This window comes from Crocodylus porosus, unplaced genomic scaffold, assembly GCF_001723895.1.
Source record: "Crocodylus porosus isolate Cpor-Errol unplaced genomic scaffold, CroPor_comp1, whole genome shotgun sequence".
NCBI lineage: Eukaryota > Metazoa > Chordata > Crocodylia > Crocodylidae > Crocodylus > Crocodylus porosus.
The window spans coordinates 9,310,318-9,328,623 of NW_017728927.1; the positions used below are offsets into that span (position 1 = coordinate 9,310,318).

Below are 18,306 nucleotides of genomic sequence, written 5' to 3' on the forward strand. Positions count from 1 at the left end.
ACGCGTAGTTCCCCCCCTCCGCCCCCGGCGCGGGGACGGGGCAGCGCGAGGCACAAAGCGCGTTTGTGAGGCGGATTGGCCTGGCGGCGCGGCAAGATGGCGGCGCCCAGGGACAGCGCCTGAGCGGGCCGCGGGGATGTGGTGCGGCTGCCGGTGGCTGCTGCGGGCGCCGCCTCGTCGCCTGGCCCGGGGCTACGCGCCGCCCGCAGGTGCCGGGACAGGGGCAGGAGTCGGGTGGGTCGGGCCGGGCCGGGGCCTTGTCTCCGCTCTCACGGTCCCTTGTCTCCCCCTAGAGCGGAAGCGGTTCTACAAGCGCGTGGGCATCTCGCGGGGCGAAGGTGAGTGGAGCCGGGGGGAGGGTGAGCGCCCCCTTCCCCCCGCCCGGCTCTCCCTGGGGCCACGCAGACCTTCCCCTCTGCCTGCCCAGGAGGTTTCGAAATCAACCTGGACCAGAGGAAGCTAAGGACCCCCCAGGCCAAGCTCTTCACGGTGCCCAGCGAGGCCCTGGCCGTGGCCGTGGCCACCGAGTGGGATGCCCAGCGGGACACCATCCGGCTCTACACCATGCACCTGGTGAGCGCCGCGGCAGGCCCATCCTGGCGCCCTGCAGAGCAGCCTCGCGGGAGGAGATGGGGGCTGGAGCTGCTCGTCCCTGACGGTGCCCGAAGCTGCTTCCTTCGTGCACGGGACCAGGACGCGTCTGCCACGACTCTTTTGATGCCCCCGGATGCTCAGATCCCGGCTCAGTCTCTCCTCTTCCCTCTGTCCCTTGCTAGGGGCCGTGGCCCCGTGAAAATCTCCGGCCTCGCTAACGAAGCCGAGGAGGCAATTCTTTCGCTCTGCTTGGCATCCTGTCCCAGGCGCCGCGCTTCAAGGAGAACGTGGGAAAGCTTGAGAGAGTCCAAAGAGCTGCCCGTGTGATCAGAGACTTGCGTGGCAAGCCATGCGAGGAAAGGCGGAGGGACCTGGGACTCTGCAGCCTGAAAAAGAGGAGGCTGAGAAAAGACATGGTAGCAGCTTACTGCTACATTAGGGGAATGCATCAAGGGCTTAGTGAGCAATCGTTCACCAGGGCACCCTTGGGGGAAACCAGGGGTAATGACCATAAACGCCTGGAAGATTGTTTCAGGCTCAACATTAGGAAAAACTTCTTCACCGTCAGGGTGTCTGGACTGTGGAATAAACTCCCTCCAGAGCTGGTGTAGTCGCCTATCCTGGAAATCTTCAAGAGGAGACTGGATGGTCTTCTTGCTGGGGTTACCTGGCCCCCAGTTGTCTTTCCTGTCTGGTGCAGGGTGTTAGACCTGGTGATCTTGTAAAGTCCCTTCCAGCCCCTTACAATCTATGAAACTCTGCTTATTGCCTCTTGTCTGCAGACCACACTGTGCAACACAGCTCTGGACAACCCAACCCAGCGGGACAAGACGCAGCTCATCCAAGCGGCCATTAAGTTCCTGGAAACGGACACAATCTGGTAGGAGACCTGCTAGGTTTGCTGTTCGCTGGGGGAACACCTGGCCAGGCCAGGCCAGATTGGCTGTGGGGGGACTTGGGATCCCTTCCAAGAGAATCTATTCAACCCAAGCCAACCTGCGTTGTTTCTGCACCAGCAGGCCTCTATCTCCTCCCCGTTCTGTGCCTCTGAGGAGTTCTCCCAGGCCTACGCTTCCCCCCCATGAGGTGTTGCTGGTGGTCCTGGGTATCTACTAGTGCAGCAGCTTGGATTTGCCTTTTTCCTTGTCTGCACTTGGTGTTACCCTACATTTGCCCTGAGCACTCCTTTACCTCAGGTGACCCCATATTCCTGCCCCCTGAGCTCTGGGACTGCTGAGGGCTGGACCAGTCCTTGGCCTCTAGGCTAAATTGGGAACAGAGACCTGCCTGAGCTGCTCTGGGGCTCTGAGGTGGCCTGATGGGTTTGTTCACACTAATTAACACTTCCATGCTGTAATTAGCTGGGGCCTGAGCTGCCTGCCTTACCTGTGAACGTTGTTCCATTGGAAGCCCACAGACATTGCTGGATTTACCACAGAGCAGAAGCAGGCTGCATCCCTTTCACGTGGTACGTGGGCTGGCAGGCAGCTGTGCCCATAGGTGGGTCCCTGTGGGGCCTGAAGCTTCTGCCAATGTGGAACTGAGGGCAGCCCTGTGCTCCTTGCAAGCTGGCATCTCCTGCCAGCCCAGGGAAGGGGCTTGCGTTTCCAGGGGGGTTTTGCTGTATGTGGCATTAAGACAGCTGGTGGTTTGTCTGTGATGGTCAGTTCTGGTGGTCCTAGTTATAGGGTGGAGGAGCCAGCTACCCTGGTGGAGCTGCAGAGGAACCAGTGGGACCCCATGATCGAATGGGCAGAGAAAAGGTAAGAAGCCAAAGGCTCTGTCCTTTCTGTGTTGTGCCTAAGGCGCTCATCCCTGCACTAGCTCAGATGAGTGCTGGTGGCAGTAGGGCAGTGTGCTGTGTGTCCAGCTTGTCAGCCCTGAGAGGAGGGCACAGAGGGGTACCAAGGAGGCTTTGAAGGACAGAGGCTGGTCCTAATGGCTTCAGGTGCCCAGGAGCAAACAGGGAGGGGAGAATGGTGTCGCAAGATATAGGGTGCTGGGCTGGAGCGGGGGTTCCTGATGCCAGCATACGTTCAACTCTTCCAGGTATAACGTGACGATCGGCTCGTCGACCAGCATCACTGGGCCCACAATCCCCGTGAGCACCAGCGAGACCTTCAGCAGCCACTTGGCCTCATACAACATGTGGGCGCTGCAAGGTAAAGGGAGCAGCTTCTCCATCTGTCTGTCATTCCAGGCATCAGTCCACAGGGAAAACGTTCCCTCCCCACAGGCAAATGACAAGCCAATCAGGCAGAGGAGGGTTTCATAGTTGATGATCTGCTTAGGTCCCTTCCGACCCTACCAAGTCCAACCCCCTTCTATGGCAGGAAAGAGTACTGGGGTCAAACGACCCCAGCAAGGTATTCACCTAGCCTCTTCTTAGAGACCCCCAGGGTAGGAGCCAGAACCACTTCTCTTGGAAGTTGGTTCCAGATCCTAGCCGCCCTGACCATGAAGTAACACCTCCTGATATCTAGCCTGAATCTATCCTGTGCCAGTTTGTGACCATTATTCCTAGTCACTCCTGGTAGTGCTCAGGGGAACAGGGAGTCCCCCAGTGCCTGCTGGTCCTCTCTGACTAGTTTGTACATGGCCACTAGATCCCCCTCAGCCTTCTCTTGTGGCGGCTGAGCAGGTTCAGGTCCCGTAGCCTCTCCTCGTAGGGCCTGCCCTGTTGCCCACTGACCATACGAGTGGCCTCCTCTGGACCCTCTCCATGTTGTCCACATCCCTCCTGAAGTGCGGCGCCCAGAACTGGATGCAGTACTCCAGCTGTGGCCTGACCAGTGCCGCATAGAGGGGGAGGATCACCTCCCTGGACCTGCTCGAGATGCATCTGTGGATGCATGACAAGGTGCGGTTGGCCTTCCTGACTGCGTCCCCCCACTGTCGGCCCATGTTCATTTTGGCATCAATAATGACTCCAAGATCCTTTTCTGCCTCTGCACTGATGAGAAGGGAGTTCCCCAGCCTGTAGGTATGGTGCTGGTTCTTCCTCCCCAGGTGCAGTACCTTGCACTTGTCAGAGTTGAAACCCATCCTGTTCTCATCTGCAGGTTGCTTTGGATCAGTGGGGTGGAGAAGGAAACATCTCACCTCAAACTTTCCTCCAGTGCCTCAGGGCAGGGCCTGTCTAGGCCTGGCACAGGGGGCCCTATGAACTTACACTGCAGTGTGTTATGCCCTGTTAGTAGAGAAGGGGAATTCCCTGGGTCTGAGCCATCCCAAATGCATAGGAATCTCCTTTAGCTCTCAAAGGCGACCACTGTCATATGGCAGCCTGGCTGCCCTGGCTATGTGCTGCTGCGCCAGTTCCAGAGAACAAGCCCAAGGCCATTTCCTTGCCCCAAGCCCAGCACTATGCAAGCCATGACTGGGCCGTGCCAGGGGTCAAAAGTTAGGCCATCTTTGAGATCATCTTCTCCCTGTTCCTGGTTAAATCTGGCTCTCGGCATCCTTTCTTCAACCTACTGGTTGTTCCCTCTTTGGAGTAAAGCTGGTATGAACTACGCACACTGCTACAATCCCCAGGAATCTTGCTGCACCACTGAGCCAAGCTATGAGCACCATGCTCTGGGGAAAGAGCTCCTTTGCCCACACATGTAGTCCCCCCAGGTCCTCCCCAAATGTACTTGGCCATGTCTGTTCTCTGTTCCTTGGGGCAGGGGGCAGGCGGGGAAGGCAAAGCTGGTGGACACACCTCTTGTATTCCTGAGTCTGGTGCTGGGCCCAGCCCTCACTGTTAGCTCAGGTTGAGCAGGATTCTTGCCTCATTGCCTGCTGCCCTTGTACAGTCGCTTGATTTTTTTTTTTTTTTTTTCTTCAGGGGTGCTGAGCACCTGGATACCTACTGACTTCAATGCAAGCCAGAGCACTTGATTTCATCCTCTCCTGGCAGACACATTTGTAATGCCAGGGAGGTTCCTCACAGCTGGCGAGGAAGCTGCTTGCAGTAGTGAAGGGTCCTGATGAGCCAAAGGATGTCACATTGGCTTTTTGGTGGCTGTGGGTTTGGAGTGCGCAGATCCAAGGGGCTGGGGATAGCTTGTCTACCTGATCCCAGGAGAGCATTGCCTAGCGTGCACAAAGATGCTGCTGGTGCATTGCCCAAGTAATGGTGGTTCTGGTTTGTTGTTTCATGCCCTGCAGGGATAGAATACATGATCAACCAGCTGAAATCTTTTATCCTGTCCATGGGGCTGATAGATAGGCGCATAACAGTTGAGGAAGCTGTGCTGCTGTCTCGGCTGGAGGAGGAGTACCAGGTAAACAGTTCTGGAGCTTCTCTTTAAGTCAGCATAATCCCATTGTGACAGATTTTTTTCCCAGCACAAATAACCAGCAGCAGGATGGGGTTCTGCCTGGCTGGGTGCCCACTGCTCCACTGGGCTCTGGAGAGCTCTGGCTGGGGCACTGTGCTGGGCCAAACAGCCCATTGTGCTCTTGGGGGGGCTGCGGCTTCCCCCTGCAGAAGAGATGGCCTGTGTTAGTAGCAGGAACCTGGTTGTGCAGACAACTCAGACCTGGCACAGACTGTCTCTGATTGGAGGCTGTCCCTCATGCCACCACTGAGAAATGCCTTTCCTAGAAAGGACATGGAGGCTGAGAGCCTGTTGGGTGGACTGACCCCTTCCTCCCTCTCCAGATCCAGCGCTGGGGCAAGGTGGAATGGGCCCATGACTTTGACCTGCATGAGTTGCGCGCCCGCACGGCTGCCGGGGTCCTCTTTGCCCACCTCTGCTTGGAGAGCTCAACAGTGAAACACAAGCTGCTGCAGGACTGAGACCCAGGGAGGTAGTGGACACTGGGCAGGAAAATGCAGCAGGTCAGAGCCACCAGTGTTGCACTGTCCCTTCCAGAACGTTGTTCCAGCTGGCCCAGCATTGAGCAGGCCTGACCTATTGAGGATCCTAGCCCAGCACTGGCCAAGCCATGCCAGCAACTCTCCGTACCTCCCATTCTGTAGGAGGGGAGGTCCAGGTGAAGTCCTGGTGTTAAACAACCCAGCCCTTGCTGTTGCTGGGGCTTGTCATGAATTAGAGAAATTCTACACTTCTCTCTCCATCCCAGTGCCATAGCTTCTGTCATCCGCCATGTGCTGTGAGATCCACCAAGCTGTTACCTGCATGTGGTGCTAAATCCAGAGGGATCTGTGCGGTCAGGCAGGACATGAAAGGGGCTGCATGTGCCCCTCGCCCAGTGTGGGTCTGCTGGAGTCTCTCCTGGTTTGATTAAAGGCCCTGTGACCAGTACTGGAAGCTGCCACATGTGGCCATTTATTTTTACCTCTCCATGGTGCTGCCTGGCTATTACCGTGCTGGGACAGCCACAGGCTAGGGATTGCTGGGGCCAGCAGCATCAAGGGGCAGTGTGAACACTGGTTGACCACCGGGTCTGCTTCTCCCGGGTTCTTGTCCCTGTCAGCCAGGGTCTGTCTATGCAGTCGGGGAGGGGAGTGGGGGGGACCCTCCTGAGCCAGCCAGTGCCATTTCCACACCAGCAGGGCTGGGGCTTCCGAGTGCTGGGGGGCAAAGCTGATTTCCAGCCCTTCCGGGGGAGGACAGTGCATCGTCAACAAAGCCCTGGGCCAAGTTACGCAGTCCCAGTGCTATTAAGGGAGGCTTTGGCCCCTTCCCTAAATGCCTGTGCTGCCACCTCCTTCCGTGTCCCCCAAGTTCCTCCCTCCCCTCCCTGCTGCTGCCTCCAGCAATGCCAGGGTCCAGCGTCAGGCTTCAGAGCTGCCTGCAAAGTGAAGCAGCTGCTGAGCAAGGAGGGGAGTTAATGACTTGGCTGTGGTGACCAGCAGTGCGTGAGCTCCTGCTGAGACAGCGATTTCCTTCCCTGCCGTGCCAATTGGACTGCAAGATGAGGCTCCCAGGAGGGTGGAGCATCAGCAAGCTGCATGCTTGCTAGACTGGAAACCTGCTAGGACTAGCTGTGGGGGCAGGTGTTTGGTCAACCTGTTACCTCCCCATTGCGGCCATGGCCCAGGGCCTGAATGGGTTGCTTGCTACCTGCACACCCAGTATTAGGAGCCCACCTTTCAGGTGTGACATCCTGCTCCCAGTGGGACTCAAGCTCAGCCTGTTCCAGCTGTCCCTCACTTTGTTTGGAGCTGGCTTTGCCTCTGGCTCCAGCCAGTCCCCTTAGCTTCTCTTCAGCGGCACTTCAAATGTAGTATCTTTATTTGCATGTTTGAGGAGAGGTGTGTGTGGGGTGGGGGACAGTCCTAGGCCATTTCAGGGCTATGTACAGGCGTTCAGGCAGAGAGGCTGGGACGCACGTGTGAGGGGAACTGTCACCACTGCCCAAGCCCCTGCAGGATGGCCACTGTTCCCGGCGCAGCCAGTGCTACTCCACAGGCTCCAGGCTCTCCAGGTTGTCAAGCTCCTTCTGTAGGTGGTCTTTATACTGGTTGATCTCCTTCACACGGCTGCGGTTTCGTGCCATCTCGTTCTTGTGGACCTGAGGAGGTGGGAATTGAATGGTGTCAGGGGCAACCACTACTTGCCTACTGCAGTGCATAAGGGGCCTCATGAAAGCTGGGAGTCACTGGGTTCTTAGGTGAAGCCCGCTACCTTCCTCTCCACCCTCCCACGGCAGGACTATGTACTTTCAAGGCTTCACCTTGCAGCCACTTGTCACTGCAGGGGCATCCTTACCTCCTCTATCACTGCAGCCTGCCAGCTGTTGGCCTTGGTGATTATGTCGTCCTCCCTATTATCGATCTTCAGGAGGTGGATGTCGTGGGAGGCGTTGACTGCATTGACAATGGTGTCCTTGTCCACAAACAGCTGGGGAGTGAGACAGAACAGACAAGAGGTGCGGTCTGATTAGACAGCAATGCTACAACAGCAACAGGTCTCAGTACGGCAGCAAGGCTCCCAATAATACTGATGGGCAAGGAAACACGCTCCCTGATGTGGGTGATAGCAGCATTCAGCCCTCTTCAAAACACCTCTGCTGCTCCCCCTGCTCAAAGCAGTGCCAGGCCAAGTGCCCCCAGCAGCCCTGAGTAATCGCACTGGGAAAGGGTGACTTGCACAGGGAGCATTCACGCTCCAGCTTCCCCTCGCAGAACCTCATCTCGCCCTGCAGCTGTAAAGGGAGACTGGCCTCTATTCAATGTAATGACTCTCTGCCTACAGATTAGTGTGGCTGTTAAACAAGTGCAGATCCACTTCTCGGTAGGAAATGGACACTAGACCAGGTGTCTGGCAAGGGTTTTTGTACCAGGTTGCTGCCTCAGGCCCTCTTCCACCAGGCTTTTACTCCCCACTCGTCTCTGTGAGCCCCAGTCACACAGTCTTTTCATTTGGAAAAAAAAAAAAGCCTCGTCCCGGGCACTGGGAGAGACCCCTGTGGCTATGGTCTTCTTAGAGGGGGCTTGCTCTCCTAGCACCCAGAAGTCTCCTGTTCTGGTGCTTCTCTATGCCTCTGGTTCTGCTTGCTAGGGTTTCTGACACCCCATGTGTCACCCCATCATTAGCCTTCACAGAGCTGCAGCCCCTCCTCTTAAGAGGACAGGCCACCCTGTTTCAGTGCCTAACCACAGCCAGGATCATAGCCTGTAAAGCCAGGAGGAGCCAACCCTGCCCAGCGGTTGAGGAGGAGGTTCTAGTCTCTGTACAGTGCACAAGGTCACTTGTTTCCTTCTGCCTTACTGGAGGGAAGCATGCTGAAGAGAGCTACTTCTGCCTCTCAGGCTGAGCACTAGGCAGGGAGGGTGCTGGCTAGGAGTGTCAGTCCTGCTGGGTGCTGGGCAGAGATGTGGTTAATTAGGACTAGATGTCTCCTCTGAAACAATACTAGGACAGCATTTCTTGGGCAGCCACAAGCAGCTTTGAGGAGTCTCTGAGAAGCCTGTGTGTAGGTTTTCCAGCCCTAACAGAAGTATTATAGGGGGGATCTTGCAGAGCTAGAACATGGAGTATGGGAGAAAATCTAAAGGAGTCTGGGGCATGTGACAGAAGTGCAGCTGAATTAATGAAACTTCAACTTTGTTTCATTTGGTGTAAAAGTTACAGTGCCTTATCTCCATATAGTAGGGCCAGAGAGAGGCAACAGCTGATGTGCATCTTGCCATGACAGCTCCCCCACAACCATTTCCTCAGGCTGCAGATCTGAACCCCTGGGAACAGGCTGCACCCCCTCTTCCTGCAAGCCTGGGATTTCCACTTCGAAGGAGAGCTGCTTTCTGCCCCATGTGAGTGTCCTCACCATCCGAACATCATCGGGTATCTCCTCCTCAAACTCGCTCTTGACAATTTTCTCCAAGGTGTTGATGGAGATCTCCAGCAGCTTCTCATGATGATGGTTCTCTAGGTCCCGGCACTGGGCCATCGTATGGAAGAAGGTTAAGAAACAAAACAGCAGTGATACACGTGTTAAATGACCTGCCTCTGCCAAATGGGGCTCAATGTTACATACTTGCAGAGAGCTCCTTTTCCCAAAGAAAGCAGTACAGTACTAGCCTACAACAGGGCTGGCCAACCTGTGGCATGGACAGCTTCTGTGTGGGACACGTGGCAAGCTGAGCACGGAGCACAGTAGCAGGGCAAGGAGCAGAGGGCAAAGTAGCAGGTCATGCATGGAGCAGAAGTAGAGCAGCCAACTGGGCAGGGGAAGGGGATCAGAGTGGCGATCAGGGAAGGTGTGGGGCTAATTTGTGGCGTGCCTGCCAAAGGCTGACTCCTGCCATATGATATGCTCACTAAGAATTCACTCATCTTGACGTTGCATCACAACCCTCAGTAAGAAACTGATCTAGCAGTGGGAATCACAGAAAATGAGGGGTAGGAGGGAACTCAGAAGGTCACATCTAGTCCAACCCCCTGCTCAAAGCAGGACCAGCCCCAACTACACTGTCCCAGCCAGGGCTTTGTCTAGCTGGGTCTTAAAAACCTCCAAGGATGGAGAGTCCACCACCCCTCTAGATAACCCATCTCAGTGCTTTACTACCTCCTACTCAGAGAGTTTTTCCTAATATCTAACCTAAACTTCCCTTGCTGCAACTTAAGCTCATTGCTCCTTGTTCTGTCATCTGTCATCACTGAGAACAGTCCAACTCCATTCCCTTTGCAACCACCCTGCAGGGAGGTGAAGGCTGCTATTAAATCCTCTTCTCCAGACTAAATAAATCCAGCTCCCAGCCTCTCCTCACAAGTCATGTGCCCCCCACCACCACTTTTGTTGCCCTCTCCTGGACTCTCTAACTTGTTTGCGGCCCTTCTGTAGTGGGGGCCCCACAACTGGACACAGGACTCCAGCTGTGGCCTCACTAGTGCAGAATACAGGGGGAGAATCACTTCCTTCAGCCTGCTGGCAACACTCATATCAACTCAGCCCAGGATGCCGTTAGCCTTCTTGGCAACAAGGGCACACTGTTGGCTCATATCCAGCTTATTGTCCACTGTCCCCCCAGGTCCTGTTCTGCAGAGCTGCTGCCCAGCCAGTCACCCCCAGCCTGCACCGCTGCATGGGATTGTTCAGTCCTAAGTGCAGGATTTTGCACTTGTCCTTATTGAACCTCATGAGATTTCTTTTGGTCAAATCCTCCAATTTATAGAGGTCTCTCTAAATCCTAGTTCTACCCTCCAGCATATCTAGTACACTCCCCAGCTTGGTGTCATTCGCAAGTTTGCTGAGTGCACTCCAAGCCATCTTCCAGATCGTTAATGAAGATATTTAACAAAACTGGCCCCAGGACTGACCCCCAGGGCACTGCACTTGATACCAGCTGCCAACTAGACATCGAGCCATTGGTTACTACTCTTTGAGCTCAAAAATCCAGCCAGCTTTCTATCCACCTTACAGTTCAGTCATCCAACCCAACTTCCTTAGCTTGCTTGCAAGAATGCTGTGGGAAACTAAAAGTCAAGGTATATCACTTGCTAAAATCAAGGTATATCATGTCCACTGCTCTTCCTGCACCCACAGAGCCAGTCATCCCATCACAGAAGGCAATCCGGTTGGTCAGGCACAACTTGCCCCTGGTGAATCCCTATTGACTGTTCCTAATTATCTTCTCCAAGTGCTCAGAAATGGATTCCTTGAGGACCTGCTCCATGATTTTGCCAGGGACTGAGGTGAAGCTGACTAGTCTGTAGTTCCCTGGATCCTCCTTCCCTTTCTTAAAGATGGGTACTATATTTGCCCTTTTCCAGTCATCTGGGACTTATCCCAATTGCCAGAGGTTTCAAAGATAATGGCCAGTAGCTCTGCAGTCACATCAGCCAACTCCCTCAGCACCCTCAGATGCATTGCATCTGTCCTCATGGACATAGTCCAGCTTTTATAAATAGCCCCTAACCTGTTCTTTCACTACTGAGGGTTGCTTACCTCCTCCCCACACTGTGCTGCCCAGTGCAGTAGTCTGGGAGCTGTCCTTGCCTGTGAAGACTGAGGTAAAAAAGACATTGAGTATTTAAGCCTTTTCCCCCTCATCTGTCACTAGGTTACCTCCCCCAGTCAGTAAAGGACCCACACTTTCCCTGACCCTCCCTTTGTTACTGCCATACTTGTAGAAGCCCTTCTTGTTACCCTTCACATCCTTTGCTAGCTACAACTCCAATTGCACTCTGGCCTTCCTGATTTCATCCTGGCATGCCCAAATAATATTCTTATATTCCATCTGTCCATGTTTCCACTTCTTATAAGCTTCCCTTTTGTGTTTAAACTCACTGAAGAGTTCTCTGCTAAGCCAATCTGATCGCTTGCCACATTTGCTATTCTTTCTGCATGTCGCGATGGTTCATTCTTGCACCTTCAGTAAGGTTTCTTTAAAGTACAGCCAGCTCTCTTGGGCTCCCTTCCTCCCTCAGACTGGCCTCCCAGGGGATCCTGCCCATCAGTTCCCTGAAGGAGCCAAAGTCTGCTTTTCTGAAGTCCAGGCCAGGGTCCATACTCTGCTGCTTTCCTTTCTTCCTTTTGTCAGGATCCTGAACTCAATCACCTCGTGGTCACTGCTGCCCAATTGTCATGCACTTCTATACCCCCCCACCAATTCTTCCCTGTTTGGGAGCAGCAGGTCAAGGAGAGCATGGCTCCTAGTTGGCCTCTCCAACACTTGCACCCGAAGGTTGTCCCCAAATAATTCTTCTTGCTCTTTCTCCTCTGGTCACACATATGAGAGTTCCTTCAGGCTGTTACACTGTACAGAACTGACATCAGGGGTCAAGTTCACAAAGGGCACCCAAAGGCAAGGCCTCCGTGAGTCCATGCAAAATGCTGAGCCTGGCAGTTATTTGCCTGGGATCAGGAGATCAGTGTGTAGGTCAAATCATTTCACCTGCCACTAAAATACAGCCACCTCAGAGGTGGGAAAGCACACAGCTGCATAAACGCTGAGGCCATGCAGAGAAACTTCTGGGGGAATATGCAGTATTTCACCTATTAACAGGTCAGCAACCTGTAGCAGGAGTTGCACAGCGAGTTTTGCCAAGCCTTCTTCCCAGCACGTGCTGAGAGGTGGAGAGGGAAGCAGGTTTTCAAATGCATGAAGAGCAGCAAAATACTTAATCCCCATTGACTTTCAATAAGGCGAAAGTATCTACCTGCCCTTTGTGCCTTTGAAACCAGACCATTCCCTTGAATTTCATCACGGACATGGCTGGACTGCAAAGCAGGCCCTGCTTGTATTGTTTTACTCCCAATAATATAGAACAGTATTTGAGCAGAGCCTGCATTTCACGTGCTGGCGAGCAGTCCTAACAAGGGATTGATCAAAGTCCACCACACATTAATAGGAAGAAATCTGTTCCCGCACAGTGATTGCTGGCTTCCAAGCCTCAAAGTCATTTCTTTTCCTTTGCTGTGGGTCAGACATACGTATTAAAGAGCCCTGGGGCCAGCAGCCCATCAAAAGGATATATCCCTTGGACGTTTTCGATAAACGTTGACACTAGGTCAGCAATGTTTCTTTCAAAATCCTTTATAATTTCCTGTTGAAAAAAGAAAGGAAACTTATCAAATACCCAACCGCACAGACACGCACAAACATTGGAACAGCATGGGGGGGTGTCTTAAATGCAGTCTGCTCTTGATGCATCAGTTTTATCAGCACAAAGTTGCCTCAGACAGTTGTTGTTGGGAAATGCAGAAAGGGATGTGCTTTTCTGCACTGGGTCAGAAAATCATCAGGGAAGATCAGAGTCAGTCCTACTGGGAGGAGCTGGGTGAGCAACACCTCTCCCCTGAGCCTACAGGACTCCCTCCACACTGCTTCTAACCTTATCTTTACGCTGGGATTAGAGAACACTGTGTCCCTGTTTACTGCCAGAATCTTCCTGCATTCTTGAAGGTTCTGCCATCAGAAGCACAATTAATAGCCAGGATTAAGAGAGAGTATTTAGAAGTCTCTGAAGATGGATGTTGCTTACAATTACCTCTCAAAACCAGGGTGGTTGGTGAAATCAAAAGATCTACGACATGTCAGATAAGGTGATTAAAACACTCTAGTGTCATGATGCTTCAGGGTAAGTAAGGAGCGTAGGGAAAAAAAACACACCTTTGATATTTTTACCTGTCATCACCAACTCTATTAGGAACTCTGGAGCCTAAATGAGAAAAAGCAACACTGAACTATACAGAATCCCTGGAGAACTCTGCTCCCTTCTGTTATGCTCAGCGTGGGCTCCATGTGGAAGGGGACTGGTAACGGGGGAGGAGAGGGAGCATGTGTGTATTTTGGATGCATAGCAGATTGGTTTAAGAGATCCCCCACATTAGCATCTTGGGAGTATGCCTGACAAGTGGGCAGCACACTTCATATGCTGGCCTACACGGTGCTCCAAGAGCCTGGCTAGTGTCCTCCGAGCTGGAACCTCAGCCATTGTCTTGGGTGCCAGCGGGGAGGTTGTGAGCTTTGCTGTGAGAAATGATGTTCTGCTGCCACATAGGTCTGATTCCCTATCGCCTTTCACTCCACACGCTTGCACCTATGCAGAGTGGGAGTACAGGGGGGGCCTACAACACCTAGAGCTGGAGAGTTCTGTACCTACTTTGCACAAATGAGACTAGGCAGTGCCAGGCAATAGCAAATAGACCTTGTGTTCTGTCCCCGAGACACGGCGGTACCTCCCTGGCCTTACCTCAAGCTGGTCAACAGTCTGCATTTCCAGCGTCATTAGCGTGTCCGACAACTGAATGATGTCATCGTTGTACTTAGCTAGCTTTGTCTCAGCTATGTCGAAGCTACTCGTGTCCTGAACCACCTCCAGCAGCTAAGCATATAGAAAGGCATACATTATTTGTCATTTGTGGTCACTGCTCTATTGGATATTTAATTAGCTTGTTACATACTTGAGAAATGTTCCAGCACAGGATTGGCTGGAAGGAAATGTGGTAATTCTACGGGTTTCTGTGATTTACATGCATGGAGATGGACAACATGGGGATGTGCTACCACCTGAACCTATCAGATTATGCTGCTGTGAATGCTGTGAAAACCTGTCTTCTGGGCAGCCAATTACCTTTTTCTCCCTCCACCTTTGCATTCAACTCCCCTTTAGACAGCTACCTGCGAAGGAAAATCACTGGATTTCTAAAATTCATTGCCTTAATGCAGAGATGTCCCATTATTTCTCATGCAGAAATCCAGGCCTAAACCCTGGTCCCCTTGAAGTGACTAAGAATCTTGGCCGTCTTCAGCAGAAGCAGGATTTTAAATCAGAGAGCATGTAATAACACAGATCACGTACTGACTTCTTGTTACAGCGAGTACCACAATTTATAGTCCTTCAGCGTTAAACACTGACATCAGTTTCACATCAGACAAGATTTATCTCTGAGGTCAACAAATCTTAATATGCTGAGCCATGTATTATTTTCGAGCGTCTTTCAAATAAATCTCCCCTATTGAAATCACAGCATTACAAATACATTTTAAGAAGCCTAATATCCATCACAGCTGGAGCCAACAGGATGGATTAAAATGGGAGATTCTGGTGAAAATCACTGCCCAGACTTGTGTCTGGACAAGATGAGATTGTGCCCATTTTGGATGTTTAAAAGGAGCCTTCTCCCTCCTTATCTGAGCTAGCAAACCGACCTCCAAAGGTTCCCAAGCAATTTAAGTGATGATTCCCTTAGTAACTGCAACTGCTTGAGGGCTTTAGCCCGCTGCTTTGCTCCTTTACCAGCTTCAGAGGGCACAGAGGTATCCTGCAGTTTGTAGAGAAAAGTACAGCTACAGAAAAAGACCCCAAAAACAAGCTGCACTTTAGGACTGGGACTGCTCTCAGATATCGCCAGATACATTTTAATAGGGCTTCCAGCTCTGACAGCAGCCTCCTCTGTGACCATAGGCGACTGGTAGGGGGTGCACATGCCCCTTCTGATGGGGCTGGTACCCCGCCAACAGCCGACACTGATGCTGTCGGTAGGGCTGGTGCTCCCTCTGACAGGGCCACCGCCATCGATGGTTTCTGCAGGTGCCCTGCCAGATTTAGAAGGCACCAGTCACTCATGCCTGTGACCTTGCCCAAGTGTCTCTCAGAAGGGCGGTGCTGGGCTGAATGCCTCAATCCACCTTGCAGTCTGCACCCAGGCACCTTTCCTCTGCTCTGAAGTGCCTGTAGGCATGTGGCCTAAACCCTGAAACTCTCCCCCATTTTGGGTGTGAATTTATGGGCAGCTCACTGAAAATACCAGAAGGTACCCCTCAGTGCTTTTGTCAAGACAGACTCTTCTCTCTGATTTCCATTCAATACCTCTCAGTCTTCACTCTTTGTCTTCAAGAGAGGCTTTAAAAGCCTCTTACGCCCTGGCCAGAGGCGACCCAGATGGTGTGTTAGTGTGAGTCAGCAGTAAGTGACACTCACCAGCACACTGGGGTTCAGCACCTGATACCAGAGTGACTCAGCAGTCTGCTCTGTGTTGCACAGCAGCTGAATAAACAGGGCCTGGTTTGGGGAGACGGTCAGCACTCCTGATTCCCTCCAGAGTCAATTATAAGGGACTTGGTTCCATCCTGCTGACACAGAGCTTTGCCCAGCTTTTCCATGGAAACAAAACTAATTATCCATGTGGTTTAAATGGTTAGATACGGATCCAGCTTGACGCTGTTCTCTTAACCACAGGGTTGCAGCTCTCCCCAACGCAGGGTGGGGAGACCAGTGTTTTTTGCTAACACATCCCAACCAAATTCGTCTTATTTTTCGGGTCAGAGTTTGCAAGAATGTCTTCATTTTGGGAGAAAATGGATTGAAACAAACATGACTTGAAAAAATCATCTTTGTTTTGTTTTCTGGCTTTTTGTCCTGCTTTTCCAGTGGAAAGAGAGCATGGGAGGGGGCCCCAAGCCAGAAGGAAAAGGAAAGCTCAACTCAAACTCTCCAACAGAAATGTTCTTTCCAATTAATTTTATCAACAATTTTAAATGTTTTTAATGAAAATTTTCACTTTCTTAAAAAAAAAAAGTCTTTTGTTGGAAAAAAAAATTAAAGCAGGTATGACCAGTTCTATACAAAGGCTATACAAAGGTTTTACGAAGGACCCTTTATCAATGATAAAACATCATATAAAAGGTCCTTCGTAAAGCCTTTGTATAGAACTGGTCATACCTGCTTTAATTTTTTTTTCCAACAAAGCAATTTTTTCAACACTAGGAAATGGCATCCTATTAGCATATGCTAATTTACTTTATGATAAATACTTGGTATAGACAAGGAGTGTCCTGTTCAAAATAATGGCAGCTGGTGGTGGTGAGCCCCAGGAGGGAAAACATCACATACTACCAGCTGACATGATTTTAAACACAACATGTCTACTTTAATTCACGTTCAGTAATATATTAGCTAACAAAATATCATCCTGTATTGCAGACAAGTCAATGGAAGTGGGTACAGTAGGAGCTGGGGCTGGATTCTGATTTCCCTGACACTAGTGAAAATCTGGCACTGTTAAAAGGATTTAAATGGATTTATTCCACGTCCATTAGATCAGACACTAGACTACCCTATATAGTTGCTTTAAGCAAACAAAAAAGGCTGTAAGAAATTACCCCCACGTTCTGGTTTTCAAACTCCAGGATTATTTTTGTGCCCTGCTCTTGATTGGCTGCCAGTGCTTCCTGAAGGCATTTGTAGAAAGTTGAGACTTCGGCTTGTCGCTTTTCATATTGTTCCAGACCATAGGCAAACAATTTCTCGCAAACCGATTCAAATTTATTCCTGTATGTGAAACCAGTCAAGGGATCTCGTTTGTGTGAATTTAATGAGTCAACACAGCAAGCAACGCCCCGTGATAATCAACACTGCCCTCTAGCTACGAGCACTCACTAATCTCAAGGCACGAGGATCAGGTTGTCTCTTGCTCATCTCCAGTGAAGTTGGTGGGAGTTGAGCAAGATGAGCACACTGCATCTTGCAGAGCTGGACCCATCCTCATCTTTCAAGCAAAGGCACCTAACCTAGGTGGAGGAAGCGTGACTAGGAGGCACCTATAAAGGCTCCCCGGACTCTTCTCTGCCATATAAATAGGATAGAGCATGTGAAGTTAATAAATTGTGCTCCATAGCACACAATGCATTGATTTGGTAGCACCACAAAAATCATGTCTATTTTTTTTGCTGTTATCTTGACAATGGAATTGTTTCTAATGTCTATGGTATTTAGACTGTGATGAACTTTCCCCATGCCACTGTACAGCAGCCTTCAGAAAGTCTCAGTTCAATTCTGGGACTTGACAACATCCCATTTATCTGAGCTAGAAAAGAAAAAACATGCAAGTCTTTGCTTTCTGCTCACTGGGACAGGATCGAAATTTAGAAAGATGTCTTGGTCTGAAGTACATTTGTACTGATCCCAGAGAGTTAGCACTTCTACTCTGGGAGACTGAGACTCCATACTGATTAGTTTCTTAGTATTTCCTGCCATGTCAACCGCAACATGATTTTAGCAACTCCTATCTCATAATCTGGTACAGGCAGGGATTAACATTCAATGCTGTTTGAAAGGTAGGATGAATTCCAGAGTTAGAGAGACTGAAAAGCCCCCGTTGCTACAGGTGGGAAAGGTAATGGCTGCTAAAATCATGTGTGCAGAAAAAGCAAGATGGTAATTGGAAAGCTGAGATTTTACAGCTCTGATCTTTCATGGCCTGCCAGCATTAGGAATGAGAGATTTATTCAAACGGGGCTAAGTCAGCATTGCTAGAGTGCCTGTGGTACAAAGCATTAGTTTGTAGTCCCTGTGTTTCATGAGATATCAGCCCTTAAAGCTGTCATGGGTCTCACGGTCCAGCAGTGCTTCCATGGCACTGTTCCAAGCCTGAACACTGCAAGCCTCAGATCTCAGATCAATGTAGCTTTCAAGCCTGTACAAAAAAAGCAGATGAAGCATCCCTGGTGATGCACCTCCCTGCCACCTGACGCCATTCGCTATTTATTGCTAGCTTTTCTAAAGCCAAGAAGGATATGTCTCCAGCAGGTCAGGAATGCCGGGGAGGTAAGCCAGCTTGTTTGCTTCTGCATCCTCTGCATACATACTCTCAAACAAGAAGGGTCCATTGAGGTACTCGACATAAGCAGCCTTAAGAAAGAATTGAAACAACAGAAAAAAAAATGAGGAATGCCAACTTGCTGCAGAATCATAGTATCATAGTATCATAGTAGCTAGAGTCGGAAGGGACCTAGGTAGATCATCTAGTCCGACCCCCTGCCTTGGCAGGAAAGAGCACCGTCTCTCTGGCAACCTGTTCCAGTGC

The 18,306-nt window shown here is 51.2% G+C and overlaps 2 protein-coding genes across 2 annotated transcripts in view; one reads left to right on the forward strand and one right to left on the reverse strand.

The window, feature by feature from the left end:
* Positions 1 to 84: 84 nt before the first annotated feature.
* On the forward strand, positions 85 to 5,858 carry ATPAF2 (ATP synthase mitochondrial F1 complex assembly factor 2). Its single transcript, XM_019541936.1, has 8 exons — positions 85 to 209; positions 294 to 338; positions 428 to 573; positions 1,377 to 1,474; positions 2,277 to 2,357; positions 2,644 to 2,756; positions 4,750 to 4,865; positions 5,246 to 5,858. Exons 1-8 carry the CDS (start codon positions 137 to 139, stop codon positions 5,381 to 5,383), a joined length of 810 nt encoding a protein of 269 aa, XP_019397481.1. The 5' UTR covers positions 85 to 136; the 3' UTR covers positions 5,384 to 5,858.
* A 906-nt stretch (positions 5,859 to 6,764) lies between these two features.
* The window catches only part of DRC3 (dynein regulatory complex subunit 3), a 21,064-nt gene continuing 9,522 nt past the window's right edge, over positions 6,765 to 18,306 (reverse strand). The window contains exons 8-14 of the mRNA XM_019541935.1: positions 18,019 to 18,131; positions 16,604 to 16,778; positions 13,692 to 13,823; positions 12,472 to 12,542; positions 8,821 to 8,944; positions 7,263 to 7,394; positions 6,765 to 7,065 (exon numbers count right to left, since the gene is read on the reverse strand). Of these exons, the coding sequence (XP_019397480.1) occupies positions 6,952 to 7,065; positions 7,263 to 7,394; positions 8,821 to 8,944; positions 12,472 to 12,542; positions 13,692 to 13,823; positions 16,604 to 16,778; positions 18,019 to 18,131 (861 nt within the window). The 3' untranslated portion in view covers positions 6,765 to 6,951. The remainder of the gene's footprint in view (positions 7,066 to 7,262; positions 7,395 to 8,820; positions 8,945 to 12,471; positions 12,543 to 13,691; positions 13,824 to 16,603; positions 16,779 to 18,018; positions 18,132 to 18,306) is intronic.

What these genes read in the sequence shown, in the direction of transcription:
- ATPAF2 (XM_019541936.1), top strand. Translation starts at nt 137, where the DNA reads ATGTGGTGCGGCTGCCGGTGGCTGCTGCGGGCGCCGCCTCGTCGCCTG. An exon ending in CTGGAAACGGACACAATCTG is followed by an intron (nt 1,475 to 2,276) that starts GTAGGAGACCTG and finishes TGGTGGTCCTAG; the next exon opens with TTATAGGGTGGAGGAGCCAG. An exon ending in GGCTGGAGGAGGAGTACCAG is followed by an intron (nt 4,866 to 5,245) that starts GTAAACAGTTCT and finishes CTCCCTCTCCAG; the next exon opens with ATCCAGCGCTGGGGCAAGGT.